The 25,877-nt window shown below is 51.6% G+C and overlaps 1 protein-coding gene across 4 annotated transcripts; it reads right to left on the reverse strand.

The window, feature by feature from the left end:
- Nucleotides 1–1,481: 1,481 nt before the first annotated feature.
- On the reverse strand, nt 1,482–25,388 carry GAA (alpha glucosidase). Of its 4 annotated transcripts, none has more exons than XM_067714732.1 (20): nt 25,241–25,388; nt 21,810–22,508; nt 20,672–20,817; nt 18,835–19,000; nt 18,655–18,751; nt 18,036–18,155; nt 17,837–17,955; nt 17,619–17,750; nt 16,628–16,738; nt 16,005–16,118; nt 15,823–15,907; nt 15,243–15,360; nt 14,745–14,878; nt 6,115–6,266; nt 5,803–5,951; nt 4,649–4,790; nt 4,100–4,243; nt 3,527–3,691; nt 3,067–3,219; nt 1,482–2,657 (listed from the first exon to the last, which is right to left on the reverse strand). In XM_067714732.1, the coding sequence occupies exons 2-20, from the start codon at nt 22,332–22,334 to the stop codon at nt 2,598–2,600; spliced, it is 2,832 nt and encodes a 943-aa protein (XP_067570833.1). In that variant the 5' UTR covers nt 22,335–22,508; nt 25,241–25,388; the 3' UTR covers nt 1,482–2,597. The 4 variants fall into 4 exon arrangements, with proteins under 4 accessions (XP_067570833.1, XP_067570835.1, XP_067570834.1 ...); XM_067714734.1 differs by having other exon boundaries at nt 21,810–22,358; nt 25,241–25,350; XM_067714733.1 differs by lacking the exon at nt 25,241–25,388 and adding an exon at nt 25,209–25,232.
- Nucleotides 25,389–25,877: the final 489 nt, after the last annotated feature.

The following is a 25,877-nucleotide window of genomic DNA, read 5'->3' on the forward strand; positions in this document are numbered from 1 at the left end:
TGTTCACAGCATTATTCATAATAGCTGAAAAGTGGAAATAACCCAAGTGCCCATCGACTGAAAGATGTGGTAAGTACACATGAATATTATTTGGCAATAGGAAAGAATGAAGTGCTGACACGTTGCAATATGGATGAACCTTGAAAATAGGCTAACTGGAAGAAGCCAGTCACAAAAGGCCACAGTGTTTCCGTTTCTGTGAAATGTCCCAAATGGGTAAATCCATAGGACAGAAAGCAGATTAGTGGTTTTCTGGGGGCTGAGAGGTGGAAACAGGGAGTGACTGCTAAAGAGGACAGGGCTTCTTTGGGGGTGATGAAAATGTGGAACTAGACAGAGGTAAGTGTTGCACAATTCTGTGAATGTACTAAAAAGTACTGAATTGTACATTTTAAAGTGGTAAAATTGTGTGGTATGTGAACTATACCTCAGAAATCGGGCAGTCTTATACTTCCTCCTCTAAAATTATACTTAAAGACAGAAAGGGCATGAGCAAGGGGGGAAAATACTTGCAAAGCATATACTTGACAAAGGACTTAAACTAGAAAATATCAAGAACTTTAAGTGTAGGTAGAATGGTGGTTCCCCCAAAATGCCCACATCTTAATCCCTGGAACCTGTGAATATGCTACATTAAATGGTAAGGACTTTGCAGGTGTAATTAAAGATTGAGATGAAATTATCCTGGATTATCCAGGTGGACCCTATCTAATCACATGCGCCCTTTAAAGTCAAGAATGCTCTGGGCTACCATGGGTCAGAGAGTGGTATAATGGAAGAGGCAGGATTGATTCTCTGGGGTGAGAAGGACTCAACCCACCATTGCTGGATTTGAAGATGAAGGTGCCACGAGCCAGGATATGGAGCAGCCTCTAGAAGCTGAGGAGGACGTCTGGCTCAACCACAGGGACATGTGGACCTCACACCCATACACTCAGGAGACTGAATTCTGCCGACAACTTGCACGAGCAGGGGAGCACATTCTCCCCTGGAGCCTCCGGAGAAGAAGCTGCCCTGCTGACACCTGATTTAGCCCAGCTGACCGTGTCAAGTTTCTGACCTACAGAACTGTGATAGAATAAATGTGTTATTTTGAGCCACAGAGATTGTGGTAATTTGTTATGGTAGCAATTGGAAAAACAATGTACTTTGTAACTCAATAATAAGGTCAACAAATCCAAGTAAAAAATGGGCAAGATACCTGAACAGACACTTCACCAGAGAAGATTTATGGGTGACAAGTCCATGAAAGATGCTCGCCATCTTCAGTTGCAAATCAGACCTGCGAGATCCACTGTCACTGGAACAGCTGAAAATGAGCATACGGACCACACCAAGCGACAGCAAGGCTGGTAGGAGTGCAGTGTGTCACCCACTTTGGAAAACAGTTCGGTCACACACACACCCTCCATATGACCTGACCATATCACACTTGCGGTGTTTGCTCAAGAGAAATGAAAACATGTCCGTTCACAGACTGGTCCATGATTACATCGTCTTTATTCACAATAGTCAAAAACTGAAAACAGTCCTTACATCCATGTAAATTTAATAAATGTGGCACCTCTAGCCAATGGAAAACTATTTGGCAATTAAAAAGCACACCACATGGATAAATCTCAAAGTAATTAATTAATTAGACCAAAAGAAATACATGCTATATGATTCCATTTATATAAAATACCAGAAAATGTAAACTAGTCTATAGTGACCAAAAGCAGACCAGCTGTTGCCTGGGAACGGAGGTGTTGGGGGTAGCAGCTTAGTCTGCATAGCCCTTGGGCAGGGTCGGGGGGAGGGTGTATCTCCCACCACATGACTGACACCAGGCCTGGCTGGATGTTTTCCAGTCACCTTAGAGATGGGTGATACTAGGGTGTGAGGTGGGGACGTGAGGGTGCTGCTTTGAGCATGCACAGTACAGCACATATGCACACCCTGCCTGGGAACGTCCAGGGGCCCATCAAGGAAGGAGTCCTGCTTCTGTGTCAGGGCCTCTAGACACATCCTCCTTACCCTGAATCTCAGAAGGACCGGCAGAAGCTTGATTGCAAATGCCCCTTTTATTAAAAATAATTGCACTTCAGATTAAGGGATCCCCAAGTCCTGGGAATTCTGCCGAGTGTCTAGGCCCACTTGTCAGACTGGTGGACAGCCTCCACCCCTGTTGTCGGGGGCAGCTGCGCAGAAAGCAGTCTGCAGCGGCCCCCCAGCTCTGCTTTCATCAGGTCAGAGCCAGGACCTTGGGGTGCAGGTACCACCCCATACCAAGCACCACCTCTGCGTCACAGGCAGGCAGTGGTGACTGACATTGCATGCGTCACAGTGACAGGCTACAGAGAAGCAAATCTTCCAGTAAACAGGGCACCACCCCTCAGGGCACTGACCCGACTGGGATCTGGACAGAAGACTCAGAAGAGCTGCTGGCCCAGAGCCTGGGGGGCAGACTCACAAGCAGATCCGGGTGTTCAGGGATGTCAGTGACATGCGATTCGGGGTAAGTGCTCTGACCCAAGGCCCACATACCGCCGACTGAGGGTGCAGGTGCTGGGCTGCCGGGAGGTCTGTAAAGGAGCAGCACACCACTGGGCCCCAGATTAAGACCAACTGATGAGGAACTGCTCTCCCATCGTCAGCGAGACAGGGATGTCCAGGGTCTGGGGACAAGAAATAGGAAAATGTGCTTGGCAACAGAGGTGGGGCAGACAGCAGACTGTGGACATGGGTGGACGGTGGACATGGGGTCTGACCTAGCCCTGGGAGCGTCTCGCTCTGTTCCCTCTGAGCACTCTTGGCAGTGGCCGCCTTAATTTGCTTTGGAAATGAGCTGCCCTCTAACCAGGGGCTGACAGTGTGGACACAGGCAGGGAAAAGATGTGAAGTGCGAGGGGACTGAATCTTCCCACTCCTCCCCGCAAGGATCAGTTCCTCTCCGCCCCTTGTAAGGCCTAAGTGTCCTCTCCCTTCTGGACAGGGAATCCCATGATGCCAGCTCAGCAGGCACCTCCCGCCCCCTCGCCCACCCTCAGGGACAGGCCTTCTGGCCTCAAATGTAGGCTCTCTTGCCTCCGTGTCAGGGCTGTAGGTGAAGTTGGATACAGAAACGCCATTGCAGACGACTTGCTGGGGGGCTGTGGCCACCCCCAGGACGGTCACCTTCCTCAGCTGCAGGCCAGCCCCCTCACTGCTCACGTGCACCAGCTGGTTCACGATGGTGTTCTGGCCGAAGCAGAGAGACAGGACCAGAGGTGTGAGCAGATGGCCTGGGCCAGGAAGCCCCACCAGGGCAGGGCCTCTGGACAGCAGATGGGGAGGGCAGGTCGGCAGCACACCCCGTGCAAACCCTAGGACACTGGCGCAGTGCAGGGAACTCCAGCCAAGGCAGTTGGCCTACAGGCTCTTCTCCCCTTCAGTCTGCTTGACCCAGGGACAGGTGGCCATCCCAGGACCCCAGGCCAGCTCCCCTCACCAAGTCAGGATAATCACCCCAAGACAGCCCCCAGCCTAGGCGGATCCCAGAACTCACGTTCGTGGCCAGGAAGATGACCTGCGTGTACGCCCCACGGTCCAGCACTCCTAGGCTCTCCCCATCGTCCCAGAACAGCTCCCCTCGGGCCTCCCCGCTTGCAGTCAGGGCCACAGCCAGGGCCATGGGCTTCTTGCGGGACTCTGTGGTTGTGAGGCCAGGGCCCTGGGAGGGGGTGGCCCACGTCACTGTCCCAAACCTGGTGGAGGCCTCCAGACCCAGGCGTGAGGAGCACTAGGCTGGGACAGTGCCGTGCTAGAAGAAACCACGATCCGCAGGACAGCCCACGGCCGAGCGGCCTGGAGGCCCGTGGACACCTCAGAGGACGTGAGGCCCAAAGAGGTTTGCAGACTGACAGTTTTCTGAGAAAGGCCAATGAAGCAGGCCTCTCCTTCACCAGGCCTGGGAGCAAGTGAGTGCAAGGATGTATCCTGTCCTTCCCCAGCCCAGCTCATCCTCAACCCTCAGAAGGATCATCTCTGCCTGGGGACAGACCCCCAATTGAACAGAGGCATGTGGGGTCCCAGCAACCCCAGGGCTGGACAAATAGGATCAGGGGCCCGGCCCAAGTACCTGCATGGGGATGATGTGCCCGGCCCGGAGGTGGAGGTTGATGGTGTCCAGTGGGGCGGACAGTGTCACCCACTGCCCCTCGCTGTGGATGGCAGATGTGAGGGGTGCAGGAGGTGGGAGGCTGCCAAAGGCCTCCACTGGCACCTGGAGGGGGATGTCATGTCACAAAGGGTCCTGGGCATTGCCAAGCTCCTGTGCTGTTGTCGGGAGCTGAGAGCAAAGATCTGGCCACATGGTGGGGACAGAGCATGCGAGGCCTGAGCCAGGGCTCGGGTAGGGCAGGTCAGAGGACGCAAGAAGGGGCAGGAGTTTGGGAGCAGAACTGGAGTCCCAGCTCAGCTCAGTGGCAAGTCACCCACTCAGCCTCGGTTTCTCCATCTGGAAAATGGGTCCTGTAAGGCTCACACAGGACGATGCTGATGGAGCACCCAGGTGAGGGCCCTCATGTAGCCAGAACTCCTTTTTCACTCTGGTCCACACGGATGGTGCTGGAGGGAAGACCCGCTCCATCTCCCCCGTCCTCCCAAGTTTCAGGGCCCCAGGACTCACCGTCCGCAGGTCATACCACGTGCTGTGGGGAAAGTAGCCAGTGACCTCAACCTTCCCAGCCTTGAGCACCGGGGTGATGAGCAGAGCCTCCCCCCACAGGAGCTGGCGGTCCACTGTCCAGGTGTGGGGATCCTCGGGGAACCTTCAAACAGGAGGGATGGGCAGGGGGGCCTGGTGACCTCTGAGGTCAGTGGGCTCAAGGGACCCATGGGGAGGCGTGGACAGGAGCCAGAGGACCTGGATTACATGTGGCAGGGCCGGTTCTGGCCAGCTTAAGTCAAGGCAGGAGCCAAGAATAACCTCTCCCTGCCCGACTACTTGGGCATGACCTGTTCACATTCCCTGTTTGCAAGTTGTGTTCTTGCCCACATGTCTATCTGGCTCTTACCCCTGGTCTGAGTTTCTGTACATTAGGGACAGTGACTGTCATTTTATTGATAATGTTTTCTCCCATTCGATTGCCTTGACAATCTATGTTCAGAGCAGTTTTAATATTTTTCTGCTTATATTCAAAGAAGTGTTACTTTTTTTTCCTAAATGAAACCTCCTTCCCTTTGCTTTTTTGCTTTTGATGCTTAGAAAGCCCTCTCCTGACAGGTCATAGAGAAGCATTCACTTCTGTTTTCCTGCAGCTTTTCTACAGCTTAATTTTTGTCATTTAACTACGTAATCATTTGGAACTTAGGTTTGTACAGATGAGTGGAAAATAAGTTGATTTTTGCAAATAGCTAACTAATTACCTTACTACTGGAGGATCCTTTAATCCTCTGATTCGAGGTGCCATTTTATGGTACGGTAACTTCTTAGATATACTAAGTCCTACTTGGGGGATATCTATTGGATTTCTTTAGTGGTCTTGTCCCCTTAAGCCCCAGATGGATTCAATCATGATAGTCTTATAACTTGTTTTACCATCTGGGAGGCCTGGTCTGTACTCAGTGTTCATCCTGGGTTTTTCCGTTATCCAGTGCTCCCTGCCCTGAGCTGGAATCTAATGGGTGGGAACTGGGGGTTCAGGGGGGCACCTCAGTGGGGAGTGCCCAGATTTTGCTGCAACCTCCTTCCTCTCTCAGTGCCCAGAACACCCCCTGCAGCAGGTTAGCTGCCCTGGGGTCAGTGGGCCGGAGGCCATCACTCCCAACCCAGGCACTCACTCCAAGAAGAGGGGCCGGGCCACGGTCTCGCCTCTGACGTGGGCCCCATGGAACAGCGTGTAGAGATAGGGCAGCAGCATGTAGCGCAGGGCAAAGGCCTTCCTCATGGCTTGCTGTGCCGTCTCGCTGAACCTGTACGGCTCCTGCGGCTGCAGTGGAGGGAGTGGAGGAAGCACCTGGGATCTAGGACCATGGACTCTGAGGTCCCCCCACCCCAGGAGACCCAGCACTTTGGGCCAGCCAGTGCTGGGCTCATTGGCACAGAAAGTGGCATTCCCCAGGGCACGGCCTCCCCTGCTGCCCCCGCCCTACCAGGCTGTTCAGGCCATTGTGGTTCCGCATGAAGGGGTAGAAGGCCCCCAGCTGGGTCCAGCGCACACACAGCTCCTCCGAAGTGTTGCCCAGGAAGCCACAGATGTCGGCCCCCACCAGGGGCACCCCCAGCAGATTGAAGAGCAGGATTTCTGGAGGGCAGAGTCAGATGGGCCTCCAGCTGCTACAGTAGGAGCAGTCTAGGGCCAAGGAGCCTGACAGACATGTCTGTTGAACTGGCTGGAGGCAAGGATCCCTCCCAAAGCCCCTCCCACCCAGCCCCCACCTGATGGTCAGTACACCAATGGCCACTGCACCTTGCACTTGTGGTCAGCAGAATGACAAGCCGCATCTGCTCCCTAGCTCGCAGGGTGGGCAGGGCAAACTAGACCCCTTAGGGCTGAATTGTATTTCCCTCCAAAGTAAGTTCTAGTCCTAACCCCTGGTTGCCATATTTGGAAATAGGGTCATTGAAGATGTAATCAGGTTGAGAAGAGGACGTTAGGGTGGACCCTAATTCACCATGACTGGTGACCTTATCAGAAGAGGGAACCAGGTACAGGAAGCACAGAGGGTCCCAAACAAGATGAACCCAAACAGACCTACACCAAGACATAATTAAAATGGCAAAAGTTAAAGAGGATTCTAAAGGCAGCAAGAGAAAAACAAAGTTAATTACAAGGGAACCCCATAAGGCTATCAGCTGCTTTCTCTACAGAAAGGTTGCAGGCCAGAAGGGAGTGGCAAGATACATTCAAAGTCCTGAAAGGGAAAAACCTGCAACCTAGGATACTCTACCCAGCAAGGTTATCATTTAGAATAGAAGGAAAGATAAAGAATTTCTCAGACAAGCAAAAACTAACAGAATACAGCAATGCTAAACCTATCCTAAAAGAAATACTGAAAGGTCTTCTCTAAATAGAAAAGAAGCAAGAATCTATAGCAAAAAGAAAATCACAATTGGAAAGTAAATCACCTAAGCCAGCACAAAGATTTAAAAAAAAATCAAAAATATTTTTGTGAAAGCAATGATAACTACAATGAACAGCAAAGGGATAAACATGAAAATGTAAGAGGACATCAAAATCATAATATGTGGGGGAGGGGAGTAATAAAATATAGATTTTTTTTTCAGAATGTGTTTGAGCCTGTATGGCTACAAGTCTAAAGCAAGTAGATATAGTAACAGGTTAACATACTTGAAAAACAGGTTACCACAAATCAAAAACATAAAATTGATTCACAAAAACCAAAAGAACACAAGGAAAATACAAAAGAAAACCATCAAACCATAAAAGAAACAAAAAAGAAATACAAAATCAAATGGAAAACAAGGTCTAAAATGGCAATAAACACATATCAATAATTACCTTCAATGTCAATGGACTAAACGCTCCAGTCAAAAGACACAGAGTGGCAGATTGGATAATAAAACAAGAGCCTACAAGGTGCTGCCTACAGGAGACCCACTTTAGGGCAAAGGACACACATAGCTTAAAAGTGAGAGGATGGAAAAAGATATTTCATGCAAATGGGAATGACAAGAAAGCGGGGGTAGCAATACTTGTATCAGACAAAACAGACTTTAAAACAAAGCCCATGCAACATTTTCAGAGATCTTGTTTTCTCATCAGTGACCCAGGTGTAACCAACTCTTTCTCACGTTACAGGTCATTGAGGCTTAGTATTTTAAACTAAGATGGGAATATAAAAATACAGAATTCTGACCCATGCATGAAATTTGCTAGCTACTGTTTTCTACTGTAGCTATTAGCTGCCATTTCTTTAGACGCTGTGCTACTAAAATTTCCTAGATGACAGGGTTCTCATTCCTCTGCTAATAGGAATCTTTAGAAACTTAAGTGGCAGGGGTGTGCATGTGGGCTATTATTCGCTCAGAGTTGAAGATGAGAGCGGGATGGTGCCCTTGACTGTAGTGTGGTTACCTGAAGTAACCACAGGTAACCTTGGGCTGCACCATGCTAAAGGGCAATGGGATCTTTGATTGTCAAAGTGAACATTCAAAATGACTTTTATTAACAACAAAAAATGATTAAATATAATTCTGTATCTTCAAAAAAATAAAGGCCATAAAGAAAGATAAAGAAGCACACTATATAATGATAAAAGGATCAATATAAGAAGAGGATATTACACTCATTAACATATATGCACCCAGTATAGGCGCACCTAAATACATAAAACAAACACTAACAGACAGAGAGAAATTGATGGGAATAAAAATAATAACACGAGGCTTTACCATCCCACTGACATCAATGGACAGATCTTCCAAACAGAAAATCAATATGACAACAGAGATCCTGAATGACACAATAAAACAGACTTAATATCTTCAGGACATTACATCCAAAAAAACCCCAGAATACACAGTCTTTTCAAGTACACATGGACTATTCTCTGGGATAGACTATATAAATACTAGGACATAAAACAAGCCTCAACAAATTTAAGAGGATAGAAATTATCTCAAACATCTTTTCTGACCACAACAGCATGAAACTGGAAATCAACCACAGAGAGAACAAATTACATGGAGACTAAACAACATGCTACTAAAAAAAAAAAAAAAAAAAAAAAAAAAAAACCAAAAATGGGCAGAAGACCTAAATAGACATTTCTCCAAAGAAGATATACAGACTGCCAACAAACACATGAAAGAATGCTCAACATCATTAATCATTACAGAAATGCAAATCAAAACTACAATGAGATATCATCTCACACTGGTCAGAATGGCCATCATCAAAAAATCTAGAAACAGTAAATGCTGGAGAGGATGTGGAGAAAAGGGAACACTCTTGCACTGCTGGTGGGAATGTGAACTGGTACAGCCACTATGGAGAACAGTATGGAGGTTCCTTAAAAAACTACAAATAGAACTACCATATGACCCAGCAATCCCACTACTGGGCATATACCCTGAGAAAACCATAATTCAAAAAGAGTCATGTACCAAAATGTTCATTGCAGCTCTATTTACAACAGCCCGGAGATGGAAACAACCTAAGTGTCCATCATCAGATGAATGGATAAAGAAGATATATACAATGGAATATTACTCAGCCATAAAAAGAAACGAAATTGAGCTATTTGTAATGAGGTGGATGGACCTAGAGTCTGTCATACAGAGTGAAGTAAGTCAGAAAGAGAACGACAAATACTGTATGCTAACACGTATATATGGAATTTAAGAAAAAAATGTCAAGAAGAACCTAGGGGTAAGACAGGAATAAAGACACAGACCTACTAGAGAATGGACTTGAGGATATGGGGAGAGGGAAGGGTAAGCTGTGACAAAGCGAGAGAGTGGCATGGACGTATATACACTACCAAACGTAAAATAGATAGCTAGTGGGAAGCAGCCGCATAGCACAGGGAGATCAGCTCGGTGCTTTGTGACCACCTAGACGTGTGGGATAGGGAGGGTGGGAGGGAGGGAGACGCAAGAGGGAAGAGATATGGGAACATATGTATATGTATAACTGATTCACTTTGTTATAAAGCAGAAACTAACAACAAAAAAATCCCAATGGGTCAGTGATGAAAATCAAAGAGAAAAGTTAAAAATACTTTGAAACAAATGATAATGGAAATACAGCCAAACAAAATCTGTGGGATTCGGCAAAAGCAGTCCTTATGGAGAAGTTCATGATGATACAGGCCTTCCTCAAAAAAAAAAAACAAGAAAAATCTCAACCTAACCTACCACCTAAAAGAATTAGAAAAAGAAGAACAAACAAAACCTAAAGTTAGCAGAAGGAAGGAAATAATAAAGATCATAGAGGAAACAAATAAAATAGAGATTTTAAAAAAATAGAAAAAAAATCAATAAAACCAAGAGCTGGTTCTTTGAAAGGGTAAACAAAATTGACAACCCTCTGGCCAGGCTCACCAAGAAGAAAAGAGAGGACCCAAGTTAACAAAATAAGAAATGAAAGAGGAGAAATAACAACTGATACCACAGAAATATAAAAAACCATAAGAGAATACTATGAACAATTACATGCCAACAAACTGAACAACCTAGAAGAAATGGACAAGTTTCTAGATACATCCAGCCCACCAAAACTGAATCAAGAAGAAATAGATAGTTTGAACAGACCAATCACTAGAAGTGATATAGAATCTGTAATTTAAAAAAACTCCCTGCAAACAAAAGCCCAAGACCACATGGCTTCACTGGTGAATTCTACCAAACATACAAAGAAGAACTAATACTGATCCTTCTCAAACTCTTCCAAAAGACTGAAAAGGACGGAACACTCGCAAAGTCATTCTATGAAGCCACCATCACCAAAACCAGACAGACACTACCAAAAAAAGAAAATTACAGGCCAAAATCTTTGATTAATATACAAAAATTCTCAACAAAATAAAAGCAAACTGAATCCAACAACACATAAAAAAAGATAATACACCACGATCAAGTTGGATTCGTCCCAGGGTCGCAAGGATGGTTCAGCATATGCAAATCAATGTGATACACCACATCAACAAAAGAAAAAAACCACATGATCATCTCAATAGATGCAGAAAAAGCATTTGATAAAATTCAACATCCATTCACAATAAAAACTCTTACCAAAATGGGTACAGAGGGAACATATCTCAACATAATAAAAGCCAACATAATACTCAATGGTGAAAAGCTGAAAGCCTTTCCACTAAAATCTGGAACAAGACAAGGATGCCCACTCTCACCATTTCTATTCAACATAGTATTGGCAATCCTAGCCACAGCAATCAGGCAAGAAAAAGAAATAAAATGTATCCAAATTAGAAAAGGTAAAATTGTAATTATATGCAGATGACATTGATACTATATATAGAAGACTCTGAAGACTCCACACAAAAACTACTAGAACTGATAAATAAAGCAAGGTAGCAGAATACAAGGTTAACATACAGAAATCTGTTATTTCTTTACACTAACAATGAAATAGCAGAAAGGGAGAGTAAAAAGACAATCCCTTTTAAAATCGCATCAAAAAAAATAAACTTTGGGGAATTCCCTGCTGATCCGGTGCTTAGGACTTGGCGCTTTCACTGCTGTGGGCCTGGGTTCAGTCGCTGGTTGACGAACTAAGACCCCACAAAGCCACACAGCACAGCCAAAAGGTAAAAAATAAAATACTTCAGAAGAAACCTGACCAAGGAGGTGAAAGACTTATATGCTGAGAACTACAAAACATTGATAAAGGACAATGAAGATGATTCAAAGAAATGGAAAGATATCCCATGCTCTTGGATTGGAAGAATTAATATTGTTAAAACGGCCATACTACCCAAAGCAATCTACAGATTTAATGCAATCCCTATCAAATTACTCATGACATTTTTCAAAGAACTAGAGCAAATAATCCTAAAATTTATATGGAACCACAAAAGATCCAGAATTGCCAAAACAACCCTGAGGAAAAAGAACAAAACTGGAGGCACAACCCTCCCAGACTTCAGACAATACTACAAAGCTACAGTAATCAAAACGGTGTGGTACTGGCACAAAACAGACATATGGATTAATGGAACAGAACAGAGAGCCCAGCAACAAACCCACACACCTATGGTCAAGTAATCTTCAACAAAGGAGGCAAGAGTATACAATGGAGAAAAGACAGTCTGTTCAGTAAGTGTTGTTGGGAAAGCTGGACAGCTGCATGTAAATCAATGAAGTTAGAACACTCCCTCACACCACACACAAAAATAAGCTCAAGGGCTTCCCTGGTGGCGCAGTGGTTGGGAGTCCGCCTGCCGATGCAGGGGACGCGGGTTCGTGCCCCGGTCTGGGAAGATCCCGCATGCCGCAGAGTGGCTGGGCCCGTGAGCCGTGGCCGCTGGGCCTGCGCGTCCGGAGCCTGTGCTCCGCAGCAGGAGAGGCCACAACAGTGAGAGGCCCGCGTACCGCCAAAAAAAAAAAAAAAAAGCTCAAAATGGCCTAGAGACTTAAATATAAGACATGAGAGCACAAAACTCCTAGAAGAGAACATAGGCAAAACATTCTCTGACATAAATCATAGCAGTGTTTTCTTAGGTCAGTCTCCCAAGGCTATAGATATAAAAGCAAAAGTAAACAAATGGGACCTAATTAAACTTATAAGATTTTGGACAGCAAAGGAAACCATAAGCAAAATGAAAAGACAACCTATGGACTGGGAGAAAATATTTGCAAATGATGTGACTGACAAGGGCTTAATTTCTAAAATATGCAAACAGCTCATACAGCTCAACATCAAAAAAACAAACAACCCAGTCAAAAAATGGGCAGAAGACCTAAAAAGACATTTCTCTAAAGAAGATGTACAGATGGCCAATAGGCACATGAAAAGATGCTCAACATCACTAATTAGTAGAGAAATGCAAAATCAAAACTACAATAAGGGACTTCCCTGGTGGCACAGTGGATAAAAATCTGCCTGCCAATTCAGGGGACACAGGTTCGATCCCTGGTCTGGGAAGATCCCACATGCCACGGAGCACCTAAGCCTGTGCGCCGCAACTACTGAAGCCTGCGTGCCACAACTACTGAAGCCTGCGCGCCTTGAGCCCATGCTCCACAAAAGAGTAGCCACCGCAAGTAGAAGCCCATGCACTGCAATGAAGAGTAGCCCCCGCTTGCCACTAGAGAAAGCACGCGAACAGCAACAGAGACCTAACACAGCCAAAAATAAATACAATTAAATCTTGAAAAACTACAATGAGGTATTACCTCACACCAGTCAGAATAGCTATCATTAAAAAGTCTACAAATAATAAATGTTGGAGAAGTTGCGGAGAAAATGCAACCCTCCTACACTGTTGGTGGGAATGTAAAATGGTGCAGCCATTATGGACAACAGTATGGAGGTTCCTTAAGAAACTAAAAATAGAGTTGCCATGTGACCCACTCCTGGGCATATATCTGGACAAAACTATAATTCAAAAAGATACATGCACTCCAATGTTCATAGGAGCGCTATTCACAATAGCCAAGACATGGAAACAACCTAAATGTCCATTGACAGATGAATGGATAAAGATGTGGTACATATATACAATGGAATATTACTCAGCCATAAGAAAGAATGAAAATAATGCCATTTGCAGCAACATGGATGGACCTAAAGATTATTATACTAAGTAAAGTTAGAGACAAATGCCATATGATATCAGGTATATGTGGAATCTAAAATATGATACAAATGAACTTATTTACGAAACAGAAACAGACTCACAGACGTGGAAAACAAATTTATGGTTACCAAAGGGGAAAGGGGGTGGGGGAGGGATAAATCAGGAGCTTGGGATTAGCAGTTACACACCACTAAATATAAAATAGATAAACAATAAGGTCCTACTGTATAGCCCAGGGAACTATATTAAAAAAGAAAAGAGGAGGGAAAACACCATGTGAAGACAAGGACACAGGAAAAAGACCGAGAGGTGACAAAGGCAGAGGTTAGAGTGACACAGCCTCAAACCAAGGAGGGCCAAGGACTGCTGGCAACCACCAAGAGCTGGAAGAAGCAAGGAGGGATTCTGTCTAGAGTCTCAGAGAGGGCAAGGCCTTGCCGACACCGTGATCAGACTTCCAGTCTGAGAATAAGTTTGTTGTTTTTAAATCACCTGGGGTGTGGTACGTCGTTACAGCAGAGGGTCAGTGAGTCCCCTGAGTTGCTGAAGGGTCAGACAGCTTCCAGAGCATCTGGGCCCCGTGCCAATCCCACCACCGCTGGGCAGGACTAGAGGCTGCTGGGCTACCCTCTCCTCGTCTCCTCGGGAGCCAGGACCCAGACTGGAAGCCCAATGGGCAGGATGGGGCGCAGCCTGGGGCTGTGAGCAGTGCTGGTCTGGGTCACAGCAGGTCCTGGGAGCTGCACAGCCTTATTTTAGCTTGGTAACAACAGCTCACACCAGAACTGAAACCCAAGAACTAGACAGGTGGACACAAAGCCCAGGAATCCGGCTCTGGGGTGGATTGGCCTGCATGTGCTCAGGCTCGACCCACCATGCTGGCCCCAGGGTGAAAATCAGAGCCGGTCGGCACCCGTGGGCAGAGCCAGCAGCCACTTTGTGAAGGAGGAATGGACTTCTCACCCGAGAGCTCAGCTCGGCAGGACATCCCTGTGGCCCAAGGCTCTGTAGATGCATCGCACATGGAAGCAAGCCTGCGACTATGAAAGCACTTCCAGGCCGGGGGTTTGGTGGAGGCTCTTTTCAGCTGTGACCTCTGGGGTCACCTCTATCCCCTTCCCCAGGGCTCCTGAGCCATCCCTGGGCCTAAGATCTGTCTGTAGCATCAGAGCTCTTGGAACAAAAATCAAAATTTTCTTTGCAGGGTGGAGCCAGGCATTGAGACAAGAGGGGTGGGGGCACCCTTTGGACTGAGCTCAGATGCTATTTCATGCAGCTCAGAACGTGGTCACCAGAAGGGACATTCTGATGTTAGCATGAATCCGAGACGGGGACATTGGAAGAGGGGCACCACAGGTGAGTCCAATGGCACATGAGTTGGCGACGGGCCCCATGCCACTGCAGCAGCATCTCTCTGAGGACCCAGCTCTGGGCAAACATGCCCGGAGAAGGGCCCACCCTCCCCTCCTTGCACCCCTCCTGACAGGTGTGCTCACCTGGCACGGAGTACGAAAGCTGCTCCCAGCTGCTCCACACATCCCCTGTCCAGTGGCCGGCGTACTGGCCGTGGCCGGCAAAGGTGGAGCGAGAGATCACAAAGGGGCGCATGCCCCGAGCCTTTACCAGAGCCCTGGGTGGAGCAGGGGCACAGAGAGCTGCGTTGAGCAGGGTCACCAGGAGCCCCACCACTGCCCACAAGAGTGCCTGGCAGTGCAGCAGGAAGGACAAGCTGGGAGCAAGGAGTTGGCTTGCTGAGGTCACCGCCACTGTCTGCCAGGCAGTCAGCCCTGCCACCTGACTTACCCTCGAAGATGCACGTGTCACGGGGAGGACAAACTCAAGGGGGCCAGAGGCCCTGGTCAGCCCTGGCCTCTCTGTCTCGTCACCATGCCCTTCCTCTGAGGCACCAGGCATGGAGCTGGGGTGGGGGGTGGGGGTGGGATGTAGGGATGGCTAGGGCCTCCTCCTCTCCTTCCTGCACCCTGGCCCCTCACCTGTGGGAGGCGAAGGCTTCGGTCAGGCCGTACAGGTTGTGCAGGTCGTAGTGCGTGGACAGGAACTGGTGGCTGGAGGCGCAGATGGTGGCTGCCCGGAGGGTCCCGCCAACCACCCCTGGAGGAGAGGGGGCTGTTTCCTTGGAGCCTCCTCCTGGCAGGCTGGTGCCCCCCACATCTTGAGAGACCCCTTGGGACACGGGGTGCGTCCCTGTACAGTCTCCACTTCTCCAAGGACAGGACAAAGCGATGCCACAGGCTGTGGTCTGCACACCCAGACTTCATGTCTGCCTGCTCCTAACCATTTTTTTTTCCCTGTCCGACTGCCAAAGCCTGAAATACCCCCTCTGAAGGGTCTCGCCTCAGCTGCACATGCCCAGTCACCATCACGTGGCTGGGGTCTCCCCACATGAACCTTACTCCCAGGGCACCCCTTGCCTTTCCCGGGCTGGCCGCTGCCCATCAGCTTCTCAGAAACCAGAGCTTTGAGTCTCCCAGACCAGAGAAGGAAATCCCTGATTTGAGCCATTAAATCCCCAGCCGACTAGTGCTGGGGGGCCGGCAGGTGGAGGCAGCTCACCTGGCACGTAGGGCGGGTTCTCCAGGTTGCTGTTGGGGCAGCCATCCACTGAGCCCCTCACAAAATTGGATGGCTCGTTCATGTCCTGCAAGAGAGGCCCTGGGGGTGGGTGCCCTGCCTGGTACAGAGAGTGGGGCTGGTCCCTGAGGCCACCGGACACCCAAGGGTGGGGCCACACTCACGATCCACATGCCGTCAAAGGGCACCTGGGCGTGGAACTCGGCCACCATGTCCTGCCACCAGTCAAGGGCCTCGGGGTTGGTGAAGTCAGGGAAGGCGGTGAGTCCGGGCCACACCTGGACGAAAGGCCAGAGGGGAGACAGGGCCCCTGGAGCCTGCACGGAGGCCCTGTCTGTCCTGACTGCAGGCAGAGCCGTAGCCTCACTCATCTAACCCAGGGATGGGTGGACTGCAAGGGGAGGAGCACGGGGAGAGGCCCCAGAATCTGCACTGCTGGGAGCCTTGCCAGCCTCCCCTCAGGCTCAGCCCCCTTCCTCCTGGTTCTGGGCCTGCCCTGGACCGGGAGGTCAGGAGTCTACTGGGTGCCCCACCCACCGGGAAGGCCTGGGAACCATCAGGAAGCCCCTGGGGGCCCAGAGGATGTGGAGGACCCCAAGGCCTCCGCAAGCATCTGTGGAGCTTGTTTCTGAGCTGCCCGCAAACAAGGGCCCCTGACAAAAGGATTCAGGGTGGTCTTCCTTGTCAGGGGCCACTGTCACCCCCAGCTGTCACTGCCGCCCCCCCTGCAGCCCCACTGCCCAGGGACCCCTGCTTTCTCCCCCTCGCCCCCCAGGCCCTGCTGTACCTGCCCAATCAGCGGCTGCCCAGTCTCATTGGTGATGAAGACCCCCCGCCTCAGACCCTCGTCGTAGGGTCGATAGGTCCCGGCAGGGCTGGAGCTGCTGATGGCAGGATCCTGGGGAGAGAAACCAGTCAGAATGAGAGAGAAATGCCCAAAGCCTCGGCACCCATTGCTGGGAAAACGGGAAAATGCTCTCGATAAACGTTAACGAGGCACAGGTGGATGTGCCCTGGATGCGCCAACGCGCTGCGTGTGCGTGGATGTGCACGTGACCCCGCCCCCATTGCCAAAAAGGGCGCACCTGGATGCAGGCGTTACTTTTGCTTTAAGGGCCCAGAGTTTCACAAACGTTCTACAGGGAGCGTTTATTTCATTTTGAATAAAAAAAGAAAAGGTCTGCGTCTGCCCTCCCCGCTCCCTGCTCTGAGTGGACCTGGATGCTGCTGCCTTCAGAGGGGCTGCAGGGATGGAAATGACCATCAGCCCAATTCCAAACGGATTTCCTCTCCTGAGGGGTTGTCTTGGCTCCCCCTCCCCTCCTCCGGCCCCCCAGCTGTACCAGACCCTGAATCACACCCCTCTGGCTGCAGGGACTGGCCCAGGGAAGTGTGTCTGTCTGCTGAGCCACTCAGATCCTGCCCTCCTTCCCACAAGCTGACTGCAGGGAGGCAGGGCCAGGAGTCTCACGGAGCTTCTGGGGTTCCAGCCGCCCTGGCACACAGCTCCACCCGGCCCTTGCTTTAAGCTGTTCAAGTAACCTACAGCCATAAGGATCCTGAGCCACAGACAGATGTCTCCAGGGACATGACTGGATATCAGGAGTCAAGTCTATAAACCTGATATTCCCTCGATATCAAAGACCCTCAGAAACATTCTCAGTGACCATGGCCACCATGAGGACGATGCCACTGAAAGTTGGAGCCACCAGACACTGGGCCCCTCTCCTTCCAAAAGAGCCTGCTTCCTGTGGCACAAGAGGGGAGGAGGCACTCACAACAATCATGATGTACCGCCGGCCACTTTGGTGGAGTTCCTGCACCATGGCCGGGAAGTCCCCAAAGCCGTCCTTGTTGAAAGTGAAGTCCCGCCTGGCGTCCATGTAGTCCAGGTCATTCCACTGGACGTCCTGCAGCCACAGCACAGGGTGGTCGGGACCCAGGCTCGTTGCCCCCGCCCCACCCTGGGGGCCCCAGGCCCCTCCCCGGCACTCACCAGGGGGAAGTGTGCCCTGGTCATGTTCTCCACAACCTGGCGGGTGATGGCGGTGGAGGAGTAGCCCCAGCGGCACAGGTGGAAGCCCAGGCCCCAGTACGGTGGCATGAATGGGTAGCCTGGGAGCCAAGGCGACCGTGAGCGGGCAGGAGGGGCTGGGGAGGGAGGGGCCGGGGGCCAGGGCCAGGGAGAGGCCTACCCACGATGTCCAGGTACTGCCGCACCACGCTCTTGGGCTCCGGACCCAGGAAGATGTACACATCCAGGATCCCACCTGTCGACCTCCAGCTGAGGGCCGGGCTGGGCTGCAGGACCACATCTGGGGGAAGCAGCCCTAGGGCTCAGAGACAAATACTCACCCCCCTTGCCCAGGGCCTTCGGCACTGCACCAATGGGCCAAACCACCGCTGGAGAGGCGGGGTCCTCCCACAGGGAGCTTGGGGGCCCTGGGGCAGTCACTCTGAGCCCAGCTTGCTGAGATCCTTGGAGCAGGACAGGAAGACGCTGAGCAGCTGGGCCTGGGGCCCCTTTTTTTGGCCTCAGCCCCACCCCACCCAGGTCAGAGGTCCCAGAGCTCACCTTAGAAGCACTGAAGGACAGAGCCGGCAGAGGCCACAGCCCAATGGTCATTTCTCCGAACAGTGTACAAGACCCGACCCCCTGCCTCCTCCTCTACCTCCAGCCTGTCAGATAGGTGCAGAGAGCCCCAGCCCCCTCTACGAAGGAGGGCGTGTGGCTGCACCAGGGAAACCCTGGCTGGCAGCTCAGAAGCAGAACGGGCTGGGGGATGTGGAGGGCCCCAGTACCCCCTTGCTTACCCATGGCATTGCTGTTCAGCAGGAAGACCCCGTGAGCTAAACCGCCATCCTCCAGGCCCAGGTAGAAAGGGTGAGATCCATATAGGTTCACGTTGGGCTGGGACATGGCAGACACCCTGCTTTACGTCCTGGCCCATGAAGCCCCTCCGATCGCACACCCCTCCCTGGCCACCCCTTTACCGTAGGGGCGACGTCCCTGTTCCAGAGAGTGACCTTGGTCCAGTTGGTGCTGAGCATCAGGGGCCCGAGGTGTTCGGCGAGGCCCGTGATGTGCTGGGACGGCAGGGAGGTGGACAGCTGCAGAAACTGGTCGGCGAAGAACAGGGGGGCCACTGTGGTGTTCAGCCTGCCAGGAAGAGACCAGGTGGCCTCGCACAAGAAGCCAATGGCCCCACGAGCCCTGACCACAAGCAAGTGCTGGGCAAAGGCTGCCCAAAACCCTTACAGTCCTGGGAGTCGTGGCCCTGAGCACCTCCCAGGAGGGCCAAACTGCTCCCAGACATCGTGGAGCTGCCCAGCCGGGGGCAGTTAGGGTGCCCCGAGGTTCCATGGGATCAAGAGGAAGGCAAAAACCACGTACAGGGTCCCTCTCTGCATGGCAGACGCATCACGGCTAATTTCATGGGACAAGTTCCTGCCGCACCCCACCAGCCCGTGTTAAGACTTTGCTCACCTGCCTGTGGGTGTCTGTGCGTGTTCAAGACCAAGATCTGATAAAATGCTTAAAAAACTTCTCTCCAAACTCCGCTTGCAGGTCATCTTCTCAGAGAGGCCCCCCAGCTGCAGAGCCAGCCCACATCCTGCATCTGCACAGCCCGTTTCTACCTCCCTCTGCTATGTCAGTCCTGCTAGCAGGTCCACAACACCCGGCCAAAAAATGAACAGGCCACAAAAGAAAGAAATGCACTTCACAAGGCAAGTGCTCTGAAGATTTGGGCAAGTCCAAGGTCCCTCCTTCTGAGCGTGTAGCAGAGTTCGGTGCAGAGCAGGGCCTTGTCAGCCAGCACATATTCGTGTAGGACTATGTGGGCAAAGTGCATGGGATGCGTCCTGGGAAAGGTGCTTGCACAGCCCAGCGTCAGGGCCAGCGGGCAGCCGCGGCAAAACTGCTGACCCCGTGGCTGGGGGTATGGGCGGGCGCTTCTGGGCCAGAGCGCACCGGACACTTGGACTCACAGCCACAGCGTTTGAGTCTAAAAGATGCTTCGGTGCATCTAATACCTGGGGGGTGGGCTGGGGGGAGGTGAGGGCGAGACCAAGCAACACCCTTATCCTCTCCACAAATACCCCTGAGCTCTGCTGTGGGTCAGAACTGCTCTAGGAGCTGGCGGTTCAGGAGGGAACAGGAAAGGCTCCTGCCTCAGGCAGATGGCAGCCATGGTCCAAGCAAAGGTAAGGTCCCGTGGGGGCACACAAACCCCGGAGGGACATGGAGCAGAGTGGCCGACAGCACGGACGCTTCGGCTGGGCTCCGTCACCTGCCAGCAAGCACCTGGACTCTCTATGTCTGTCTCTCCATCTGTAAAGTGGGGATAATAACAGCGCCTACGTCCCAGTTGTTATGAGGATTGGACGAGTTAATCACTGCAATGCCTGATATACTGATGTGTAGTATGTGATAAATAAACAAGAATAAAGCAGGCTTGGGGTTGCTGCCTGGAGTGGGGCTGCCACTTTAGACTGGACCAGGGTTTCTCAGCTGAGGCACTACTGACATTTGGGCCGATCGCTCCGTGTTCTGGGCCAGCCTGTGCATTGTAGGGTGTTTAGCAGTATCCCAGCACCCTAACGCCCAGTGGTGACAACCAAAAATGTCTCCAGCTGTTGCCAAATGTCCCTTCTGAGAACGGGCCTTTGAGGGCTCGGGGTGGAGGGAACAGCAAGCACCAGGGCCCTGCGGGGCAAGGAACAGCCAGGAGGCCAGAGCAGGAGGGTGGACTACAAAAGGGTCAGGGACGATGCCCTACAGCTCCCTAACCCTCCCAGCAGATAGTGGGCACAGAAACTGGGCACTCACAGCACCCGTCCATCCAGCTTCCGCCGCACGATCACCCCGAAGGGCTCCTCTGAGAACTCGACGCTGTAGAGCGTGGACGGCGCCTGGCTGCGGACACGTGGGGTCTCCAAGGGCACCTCATAGCGCTGGTTGGTGGGATCTTTGATCTAGAGGACGAGAGCAGTGTCATGAGGCCCTTGGTGGCTGGCTGCCCTGCACACCTGTCCACTCCATCCTTCACCTTCCAGAGAAGCAAGGCGTCAGTTCAAGTCTCAGGGTGGCCGCACACAGCGTGTGGACAGATTGGTCCACATACTTAAGCCTGTTTCCTCGTCTATAGAGCCAGGAGAGCACCTCCTGTGGGGTGTGCCAGGTAAGACACAGGAAATCTGGATTTCAGATAAACAATTTTTTTAGTATAAATACATCTCAGATATTGCATGGGACATGCTTACACTAAAAAAAAAGACTAATTCCTGGGTTATCTGAAATTCATATTTGTATTTTTATTTGCTGAATCTGGCAACATTTTTCCACCTGGCATATCTAGTCACAGGGTGAACGAGAAAACATAATTAGAACACCCAGCCCTTGTCTGGTACATAGTCATCACTCAGTAACCCACGGCTGCCATCAGTTACTTTGTTAAAATAACAGGGCCGTACTGAATTATGTGCTTCAGCCTCTCTCACCTTTGTGTCTGCACATTCATTCAGTTGACAACTTTTTACTGAGCACCTAATATGTGCCAGGCACTGTTCCAGGGGCTGGGAAGCAGCAGGGAATAAACCAGACAAGAGGCCCTGCCCTCAGTGGCTGGGATCCCACTGCCCACTGCCTGGAACCGTCCCCCTTCCTCCCTCTCCACCTTTCCCCTTCCTGACTCCTACTTTATGTCCCAGCTGGGATGTCACTTCCTGGGAGCGACCTAACCTCCCACCACCTTGCCCTGAGCCCTGTCCCCTAGAACATGCTGTAGAACCTCCTAGTGACTGTCTTAGCGGCCCACTGTTCCCTGAGCATAGGCACTGTGTCTGCTCACACCCAGACTCCAGGTGAGGGCATAATACACGTCTGTGCATAAACAAACACCCCGTAGAGTCTGTCTTTATCCACTGTCCACACACTCTCTGCCCCTGCCCAGCCCCCGCCCGCCCACCGTGAAGTGGAGCCGGCTCTCAGTCTCCACCAGCACGTCCAGCCGCAAGGTCATGATGTCCTTGGGGAAGAAGGTCGGGGTGGCACGGATCAGGGTGGCCGTGTAGCCCATCTTGGTGGTGGTCAGGTTCTCCAGCCTGTAACTGGGATAGTTGGGAGGGAAGAAGCACCAGGGCTGCCCCATCTGGGTGCCCGGAGGCCACCTTGCAGGCATGTAGCAGCAGCCCCGGGCCTCACACTGCTCCTGGGTGATGGCCTTGTCTGGGGCGCAGTCGAAGCGGCCGTCGGGGGGCAGGTCGCACTGTGTGGGTGCTGCCCTCTGGTTGCCGTGGCGCCGTGGGACAGGCTGGGGCCCTTGGCCGCTGGCTCTGGGCTGGCGAGCTGGGTAAATCTCCTCTTGGGAGAAGCTGTGCAGCTCTTGGGGGACCACGTCGAAGTCATGAAGCAGGATGTGCCCCAGGATGGCCAAGGAGACTAGGGCGCAGACCCCCAGCAAGAGGCAGGAACGGGGTGGCCACCTCATCATGTGTGGGCAGCGGGCCCAGGAGGCCTGCAGACAGAAGAACCAGGCTCAAAGGGACGGCAGCAGGGAGTGGCCGGGGCCTCAGGAGACTCTCAAAGCAGCTTCCAGACATGAACTTGTGGCCAGCCCAGCAGTGCACAGGCTAGAAGTGAGGTCTGGTGAGGAAGCAGGGCAGACCTGGGGGAGGGAGGAAAAAGGAAAAGGAGAGAAAAGTCCCAAACAGGGAGTTGCAGAATCCTGTGCATTGTGAAGTCTTCTAATATGTTACAAATAAACGCATCTAGAATGTCTGTAAAAATAACCTAATAACACACAAAGACCCACGTGATAGATCAAGTGGAACAAACAAGTTCCCACAGTAGATAAGTCCCGCTCCCGTATGAAGACTGGCCGAGGTGAGTCTTGGCCAGTGGGGTGGAAGTGTTCCCTCCTTCCGTCCCTCTTGGGCTGACCAGGACGTGGATACAGCCTGTGAGGGGTCTTGGGCACTGCAGCCCAGGTCAACACTCAGGGACAGCCAAGCACAGAAGAAAAAGCCTGGCCCCCAGGACTGGGCAGGCGGAGCCCCTCCCCGCCCCTGCAGTCAGGCTCGTGTGGGGTCTGGTTCTGGGTCTCTGTCACAGCAGCTGCACTGGAGCCTCACTCTGGTTACTTTGGTACTAAGACTGTTCTTACCTGTGTCTTGATTATCTGTATGTTCTAAATATTTTATAGGGAACATTGCTGGTCCAGCTCCTCCAAGGAGCAGCACACACTGATATGGGACTAAATATGCAAGGATTTTATTAGGGGGGTCCTTTTTATCTGTCTGAGAGAAACTGGGGAGGTTGCCAGAGAGGGTTGAGAGCACCAACACACCCGTGCAGGTCTGACCCCGTGGGAGGGCGGTGTGGTTTCAAGAGCCCCAGACTGCCATGTAGGTTAGGGAAGCTTGGGCAAGGCCACAGGGTTGGGATTCCTTGAGCCAAAGTTGGCCATTAGAGGGGTCCAGGTCTCCCAGAAGCGGCCTGCCCTAGCGTTAAGGGCCGGGAGGCAGCCCCTCGCAGGAAATGCAGTGATGATTTCAGAGCACGGCGGCTGAGCCTGTCAGTGAAGCTCCCTGTGGTGGGAGGTCTGTGAGCTGCATTCTCATGGCCTCCAGAAACATGCAGGTGTTGGGGAAATGTCACACGCCAGGCAGAAGTGCGCCCAGGTCACTGAGAGAGTCCAAGCCTGTCACAGACACACACCGGTCACCTGGAACATTCTGGCCACCATGGGTCACCAGTACGTTAGATGCAAGAGTGAACTGTTTTCATTCACAACACTTATGACACCAAAAGCGTGGAGCTTTTTCTCAGCAACCAATTTTCCCATTCTCTGGACACCAGCCGGGTGTCCAGCAATTCAATTCAATTCTGACATGAACTCCCAGAGTTAGTGCAGACCCCACAGGTTGTGGGCTCAGTCCCACAAGACTTCCCCCACTTCTGACACTAACCACAAGTCCCAGGTTGTCACCGGCTCTTCTGACCAACCCACTATCAATTCCGGGGTTCACACAGCACCCCTCACCTCCTCAGGTTCAACAACTGGCTAGAACAACTCACAGAACTCACTTACTGTTACCTGTATATTATAAAGGATACAACTCAGGAACAACCAGAGGGCAAGGTATGGGGAAGGCGTGCTGAGCTTCTATGCCCTCTCTGGGCTGGCCACCCTCTGAGCACCAAAATGTGTTCACAAGCTTCGAAGCCCTCCAAACCCCAACTAGTTTAGGGTTTCATTATGTAGGGCATGAACGATGAAATCACTGAGCGCTGGTGACTAACTTAATCACCAGTCCCCTCTCTTAATCAAGAGCTTCCGGCCCAGAGGAAGCCCAGGAGAAAGTTCCCACCCTCGAATCCTGCCTTGGTCCTTCTGGGGACTAGCCCCCATTCTGAAGCTATCTACAAGCCCCCAGTCATCTCATTAGCATATAAAAGACACTCTTACCACCCCCAAGATTCCAGGGTTTTTAGAAGTTGTGTGCCAGGAACTGGAGACAAAGACTAATATCTCTTTTTTTATACCACATAGTGTCCCAGCTTCACCTGACCCTGCCAGACACATTTGTGATCATAATGACTCAGAAACTGAGGAACTCAGAGTGGAGTCCAGGGGTCCTCACTTGGGAGCTCTTGGGCAATGACCTCAGCCCTTCCCACCCAGACTTCAGAAGCTGCAGAGGTGTCCAGAAGCACGGCCAGGGCAGCACCCCATGCCCTTCCCTGCTTCCAGTTTACAGACAGGGAAGAGAGCCTAGAAAGGGGAAGAGATCCTAAAATGGGGAAGAGCCACACTCACAGCGCTTGACAATTTAGAGAGAAAACGGGGAAGAACTGAAGGTCAGTAGATCAAGTGGCACTGCTGACCCAGTGGGTCGGTCACCCCGCCTTCAGGTAAGTGTCTCAGAACTGCTGCTTCCCCAGGCCACGGTGGTGGTGTAGACAAGCTGGGTTCAAAGCCCAGCTCCACCACCGGCAGAGGGAAGTAAAGGGTTCTCAACCTCCTGTGCCTCAGCTTCCTCCCTGTGAACGGGGGCAAGCGCAGCCTTCCTCGCCCAGCTCGGGGGCAGTGAGTGGGAACCGTGGAGTTTCCGGGGTCCCCGATGTTACTGGGGTCACTGTCGTTACTGCTGCCTCCTGCCGCGCGCGGCCCTGGCACGGTGTGCTCAACTTCTCCAGTAGGAAAGCACTGACCAATCCCTCTATCGTTCGACCCCTCCCATTTCGGGCGTCACGACTGCCCGCACCCGCCAAGCCTCCACTCTGTGGGGTTGCCGCGGACCTCCCCTGCCCCGCCGTTCGCTGGGACCACTGCAGCCCGGGTCCAGCAGTCAGGTCGGCTCACCTCCGCGCACGCGCGCCCGGCCCCCTACTCACCTCCGCGCACGCACGCCCGGCCCATAGCAGCAACTTCAAGATCCAGCGCCCACCAGAGAAGCGGCGGCGGGTCACGTGACAGCCCCCTGCGCAGGCGCCCTTAGTGAGTGCTCGCCTCGGGGATGCGCCCTCTGGTGGCGGGGCGCTTGGTGGCGTCCTCGCCCTCCTTGGGCCTCGGCGTCCCTGGAACGTGGGAGGGGCTCAGGGGGCGCGCACCTTGCAGGGGAGAGCTCTGGGGGAGAGGCGGGGCCTCGTCTTTTGGGGTCGCAGAGGGCGCTACGCCCCCGCATGAGCGAACCCTCAGCATCCTGGAGCCCGCCAGGCCGCCCGCCGAGGCACGGCTCTGCGAATCTAGCACCCAGACGACAAAATAGCGAAAATTTGAAAGCAACTTAAAGTTCTTCTGAAAAGGAAAACATTGTCATAACCCATAAAATCGACTGTCATGAAAATGTTCGATGACAAGGAACTTTTCGTACACAAAGTCTCATGTTAAGGCGAGCAAGCTTAAAAAAAAAAAAAAGAGGGGCAAGCTTGTACAGCAAGAAACTAACACAACATCGTAAGGCAATTATACTCCAATAAAAATTAATGAAAAAGAAAAAAAAAAAGGAGAAAGCTTTCCAAAATGACATAC

The sequence above is a fragment of the Pseudorca crassidens genome, chromosome 19 (assembly GCF_039906515.1).
Source record: "Pseudorca crassidens isolate mPseCra1 chromosome 19, mPseCra1.hap1, whole genome shotgun sequence".
Classification (NCBI taxonomy): domain Eukaryota; kingdom Metazoa; phylum Chordata; class Mammalia; order Artiodactyla; family Delphinidae; genus Pseudorca; species Pseudorca crassidens.

Excerpts from the sequence above, each read along its gene's own strand:
- GAA (XM_067714732.1), bottom strand. The coding sequence starts at position 22,334 with ATGATGAGGTGGCCACCCCGTTCCTGCCTCTTGCTGGGGGTCTGCGCC. Across the intron at positions 18,752-18,834 it reads ACAGGGACGTCGCCCCTACG|CCCAACGTGAACCTATATGG; the intron begins GTAAAGGGGTGG and ends GCCATGTCCCAG. Across the intron at positions 3,220-3,526 it reads TCATCTTCCTGGCCACGAAC|AACACCATCGTGAACCAGCT; the intron begins GTGAGTTCTGGG and ends TGCTTCGGCCAG.